The sequence below is a fragment of the Lathyrus oleraceus genome, chromosome 1, assembly GCF_024323335.1.
Source record: "Lathyrus oleraceus cultivar Zhongwan6 chromosome 1, CAAS_Psat_ZW6_1.0, whole genome shotgun sequence".
NCBI classification, from domain to species: domain Eukaryota; kingdom Viridiplantae; phylum Streptophyta; class Magnoliopsida; order Fabales; family Fabaceae; genus Lathyrus; species Lathyrus oleraceus.
In genome coordinates this window covers 115,038,381-115,044,685 of record NC_066579.1, presented here as the reverse complement: position 1 = coordinate 115,044,685, position 6,305 = coordinate 115,038,381, and the positions used below count along the sequence as shown (strand labels likewise).

At 30.3% G+C, this 6,305-nt stretch overlaps 1 protein-coding gene across 1 annotated transcript; it reads right to left on the bottom strand.

The window, feature by feature from the left end:
- Positions 1-1,999: 1,999 nt before the first annotated feature.
- On the bottom strand, positions 2,000-2,716 carry LOC127120689 (late embryogenesis abundant protein 1-like). Its single transcript, XM_051051210.1, has 3 exons — positions 2,596-2,716; positions 2,264-2,332; positions 2,000-2,136 (listed from the first exon to the last, which is right to left on the bottom strand). Exons 1-3 carry the CDS (start codon positions 2,641-2,643, stop codon positions 2,065-2,067), a joined length of 189 nt encoding a protein of 62 aa, XP_050907167.1. The 5' UTR covers positions 2,644-2,716; the 3' UTR covers positions 2,000-2,064.
- Between the last annotated feature and the right edge of the window lie 3,589 nt (positions 2,717-6,305).

Below are 6,305 nucleotides of genomic sequence, written 5' to 3'. Positions count from 1 at the left end.
CTCAATGATCAGGTCTTTTACTATCTCATTGTCATCAGGGACATTCTATCTGACATCTACATATTCAGATTCAAAATATCTCTAAAAGGAATCATTATGGGTTTCTTTAACATTTTCTTTATTTTAAAAGCCACATAATTGTGTTTTCATAACCACGGTCTCAGGTTCCTTGATTATACTATTTTTGTTTCCACTTTTATGAATTCTACGTGTCTCCCTTATGAGCCTTGGTACCAAGACCCAAGGGCCTTTTTTGTTCTGCTCATTATTCTACACCTGAGCTTTCCCCTTCTTGGTTGATGTCTTGGCTAAGTCGCAATTTGAACCTCTTTATTTCTATCTAAGTTCTTGCTGGTTACGCGAACATATTTTTTCTTGTTATTTTTTTGGTTCATTCCTTTTTTTTCCGCTTCCCTATTGAGGTGTGTTCTTCTTTTGGACATATTTATATGATGACAAATACATTTGCCTAAAGGGCAATGATCAGGTAAATTTTCATACTTCAGTTCTACACATAAAGGAAAAGTCTTTTCTCTCCACGGAAACCTTGTACCTTAGGTCCTTATTGATTTTCATATCAACCAAAACTCTCACAAAATGAACAAATGGGTGTTTAAAGAATCCTTTGTTTGTTGCATAATTTGTGCATAATGGAGCACCAATACTACTAGCAATTACAAACAAGATTTGAGGTCTTTAATATTTTTTAGACATGTCATGGATTCCGTCCCACACCTGAGTTGCTTCAAATAAAATGGTGAAATATGAGAAAACGTGTTCTGACAATCAACATGCGCTTATATAATTTTCCTTTGATACTTTTGGTTTCATAGCACCGAAATAGTTGATCTTTTATAGAGAGTTCAAACACTTATGAGTAGCAATGTTGTATCTCCTATGTCTACGAATATAGTTTTTTAGTTGATTGATTTTGCGATAAAAAAAAATAATGGTGTAGTTTGTAGTTCGTTTGTCTTCTATTTTTGTATAAACTTTATTATTGCTTAAATAAAAGGTGATAGGGTTTAAATCCTTGCTCCAAGGAAATATTTTTAGATAATTGGGTTTAAATTCAATGAATTAATTGACCTGTCCCTTCTCACATTCATGATTGAGAAAAAAAAAATTGAAGTAACATTTTTTTTATAAACTAATTCCTTATATTCCCATAAACTTCCTTCTCCAAATATGAAAATATGATAAACTAATTCCTTATATTCCCATAAACTTCCTTCTCCAAATAGTTGATAACTTAGTTCTCAAGTAAACCACAATAAAAGGAGTTGATCATTTTGGCCATACAACTCTATCATGAAAATTATGCTTACAAGGTTCCAATCTCAATTGTCTTTCTTCTCTAAATATTTAACTTTTATTGAGATTGTGAGATTTTGGGGCTACTTGAAGAAATGTAGCAACTAACAACTAGCAACTAGCAATTGGGATTTAAAGTAATTTTTTTTTAACATATCTGGAAAAGAATTAATGTGAAGAATTTTTATATTTTATAAATATTATTTAAATCTAATTCCGAGCTAATGCAAAGTTTATAATTTTTCAAATACATTTAGTTATGTCCATTACTATTTGACTTATTGCATGGATAATACAAAGATATAAAAACTTATGAGATATGATTTGATAAGTAGTACAAGTTCAATTAAATTAGGTTTTGATATTTAATTTATGTCGATTTCTAAGTCAAAACCAATTTTTTATTCGTATAGATATATGTTTTATTAAATGTCAGAAGAAGTCTTAATTTTTCTCAAATTCTTTGAGTTAAGATAACAATAATATAACATCAATAAATTTTCAGCCTAATTAGTGTAAAATAAAAGAATAAAATATTAAATATAAAATTCATTCATTAATGAATTAAGTCAAAACTACATCACATAGTCCTAAAGGACCAAAAGTGTCTTATTAACAAAACTCCTAAACATGAAAAAAAATCCCAAAATAAAAAAAAAGCATTTTTTTAAAATTTATTATAAAATGCTCTTTAGAAAAAAAAAACTAATTAAAAATTGACACATCCATAATCTATCAAACATAATTAGTTTATTTGTTGCTCATTGTCTCCTTCACAGCATCAGCGGCTCCTTGTGCCTTTGCCTGCATCTGCTGACCAGTCTACATAAAATAACAAAAACAAAAACAAAATAATTAGCAACATTTTTACATTTAACTAATGAGCTTATGCTATAATTCTATTTTATACAATATTAATAATTTTGAAATTAAATCAAAATTGTGTTACCTCTTGCATTGATTCCTTGGCTGATTGAGCAGTATTGCTAGCTTTGTCCATCATGTTGCTAGTCTTTTCCTATTATCAAAACAACAAAATAAATATGTATAATATATTATTAAAATGAAGAAAAATAATTAACTTTACATTTATTAAGAAATTAAAATAAAAAGTGTAAATCTTAGTTCAATTTATAAAAATTGATATTATTAAATTAAACATCATTAAAGTTTAAACTCTAATTCTCATAATTGTGTGTGAGTTTCTAGATGTTATTATCATTTTTTGGATTGATAAAAAAATTGAAGTAAAGAGAGTATATGAGAGAAGAGTATGGAAACCTCAGCTTGGCCCTTGGTCTGTCCAGCATTGTAGCTTGCGGAATCCATTTTCTTTGGATATGAAATTTGATTAACTTAATGAATTGAAGATTATAAGAAATAATTGAATTGAATATTAGTGTTTAGATTGAATTGAAGATTAATTTTGAGATTGAATTATTTATATATGGAAATTTTCCGTTGGATATTGCACTAGTTGCGCTTCATCTAACATTTAATTTGTGGTAGTGTTGTGCTATTTTTGAGGAGTGTGACCAAGAAAACTTCCTTGGCTATTTTTAGGTTGCTTAATGTTTGGTGACACTTCATCCACCACGTATACACTTATGTATTAGACATTTTATTTTTTATTTTGGATAAGTCATAAAAATGACATGTGATGAGTGTCTAATAGGTGTATATTATCATAATTCTTTTAAAATTTTTTATGGAGTAAATGGTTTGATTAATATGAACTAGGACAAATTAATTATGTAAAACTATAATTATTTATGGATCATATTAAAAAGCTTTTTAAAGTCAAAATTGTAAACTTTAACTTTTAAAAAATTGAATACACAATATATATTAACTCAAAAGTTCTATTTTTGTTTCTTTAAGAAATGTTCGTAAAGGGAGCATTCATCATATTTTGCTTTCTTATTTATACTAAAATTTAATTTATATATAATGTGTAATTAAAAAATGTGAAATGGAATATGATGTGTATATGCAGCATATTTCTGATGGTATTGTGATTCTGACGTGTCTTTATGCGGATGACATACTTCTGACAAAGTTCAAGAAGGTGCTGATGAATGTGTTTGATATGACTAACCTTGAAATATGGTATACTTCTAGGGATGAAATTTTTGCATTATGAAAAGAAAATTACTGTGCACCAATTGAATTATGAACTTGAGTTGTTGAAAAGATTCGAGTTGTTGAATTGTAAGTCATCAGTCATACCTACGGAGACTAATCATAAGTTGGACTTTGATAATGGTGAAGACTTATATGATACAGCCTTCAAACAATTGGTTGGTTTTCTGGGATATTTGTGTAACATCAGGCCTGACATATGTTACACAGTTGGAATGGTGAGTAGGTTTATGAGTAAACCAAAGTGGTCACATTACCAAGCTACAATCAAGATTCTGAGGTATGTAAAAGAAACTCTGAGGCATGTAATTTTGTTTATATATGGAGTATCATATGATGTTGAGCTAGTATGTTATTCATACTCTAACTGGTGTGGTGATGGAATGGGGAGGAGAAGCACTATAGGATACATGTTTATGTATCTAGGAGTTGCCATTTCTTGATGCTCCAAGAAGTAACAAGTGGTTGCATTGTCAACCTGGGAAACTGAATACGTAGCTCATGATTTGTTATATTGTCAGACTATTTGGCTGATGAATTTGTTGCAGGAACTGAAGTTCAAGATGAGCAAACCAGTCTGATTGATGATTTACAACAAATCGATCATAAGTCTTGCTAAGAATCTAGTGTTACATGGAAGAAGCAAGCACATTGATAGTAAGCACCATTTTCTGCACAATCAAGTCCATAATAGAGTACTTGAGGTTTTTCATGTCATCACTCAGAAGCAACTTGGAAATGTGTTAACCAAGGCAATCAAAACTGAACATTTCATTAATTTGAAGGATGAAATTGGTGTTGTCGATTTTTAAACTTGGATATGAATTAAGGTATGATGTTAAATATAATCCATCTTAAGTTGGTTTAGTTTTTCATTTACATTTGAATTTCAATTTGTATTTTATTTGAGATTTCATTTGAATTTAAGTTGAATTTGGGAGAACATATATAAACCCAAATTGAGTTGCATTTGTAACAGAAATAACAGAATCTGCATTTTGAGAAAGCTCCAAAAGTTAGTTATGTTCCATTCTATCTTTCTCTCTACAACTCTTCATCATCTTCTTCCTCTTGTGCATTACTAATGGAGGTTCATTGTTGAGCTCCGAAATTTTTTAAGATTTATATTACATTACTTAGTAGAAACAAAATGAATATTTTGTTAGATGATTGGAGCCAAGTTGACGGTGACTTGAAAAATAGTATATGGACTGATCTTGGGGTACTTATTTTAACTATCATCATTTGTTTTACAATTATATATGATTATTTATTTTTAACATTAATACCAACTTTATCATGTAAATGTAGAATATTTTATTCTTCTTCTTGAAGATGATATGTTGGAAAAGAAATGGATATCATATAATGGTGAGCGTTGGAAGGATTTTAAGGCTAAACTCACAACAAGTTATATTACAAATCCAAAGAGTACTGACTTAACGCCTTTATATGTGACTTATAGTTTTCTTGATAAATACATTTGGGAGAGATTTTTCGAGTCTCGCAACACTCTTGAATCCCTGGATAAGAGTCAAAAAGGAAAGGAGAATAAGACAAAAAATATTCATCCTCATAGATTATCTCGTGGAGGATATGATAAACTAGAGGAGAAAATAATAAAAAACAAAGAAAACAAGAGTTGGGATATCTTTCTATAAGTATTGATCGTAGCCCATATCCACCAACACACCATGAGAAAAGGAAAAGAGCACGTCAAAGATTGAGAGGAGAGTCCACATCATAGACTACACTCACACTTGCTGATAAGATTGTAAGTATATTTTTCAACATTATTAATTTTATTTAATTCAATTTGGTAATAAACTTTTACTTGTGATTAGGATTCACTATTTAAAAAACCAATGTTGGTGTCTTTGTTCCACAACAATGCCATAACATATTGGTAGAAATGATTAGAACTAATGAGTATGGAGGGCATGTCTTGGTGTTGGACGAGGTGTCGGCCTAAGGTTATTTTTAAAATCATCATCAAAGAGCGATGAAATGCATAAAATATAGATTAAAGAGCTAGTAGATTAAAGGATGAAAGAGAAGATGCAGGAGGAGATAGAGGAAACATTATAAAAGAAGTGGTTGACTATGTGGTACAGTGTGACCTAGGAAGTGGATGAGAGGGTGATCCTGGATTTGCAAGAAAGGGAGACCCATAAGGTGCAGGAGGGGGTGACTTAGGAGGTGTAGGAGAGGGTGAACAAGGAGGTGAGAGGAGTGTGACCCCGGAGATGCAAGAGAGTGTGGCCCGAGATGTGATTGAGGTAAATATAAGTTTGATTTAGGAACTTTCTTATTTGTTTGTATGATTAAACATATGTGTTTTGTGTTATTCTTATTTGGGTTCTTAAAATTATGTATTGTGTTATCGTTGTTTTTTTATGATGCAACAATTGAAATCGATAGGTGTACTCGTCCACCCAAATTAAAATTAATTATACATATATGATAAAGTTATTTTAGGTGATGCAAGTATGAAATATAACGGTCCAGCTTCATTCCTCCATCACAAGATTGAGACCATAGAGCTTCAACTAGGTCCATTTGAAATATTAACAGCATGGTAGAGAAGATGGGAGACTCCTTCCAAATACAATTAGAACATGGCCCATAATAATTTTTTATATCAAAGATTTGGTATTAGGGATATTGTGGAGGGGATTAATTGAATTGCCATAATCGTACTTCAATTATGATGCACATAAGTACAAATTTTATGGTGATTTCAATTTAGAGTCATTGTTATCAAATACTTCTAATGTCAACTTTTGTGTTAACATTATTTAGGTACATGCATCATATTTGTGCAGAAAGAGATTTACAAAATTATGGTT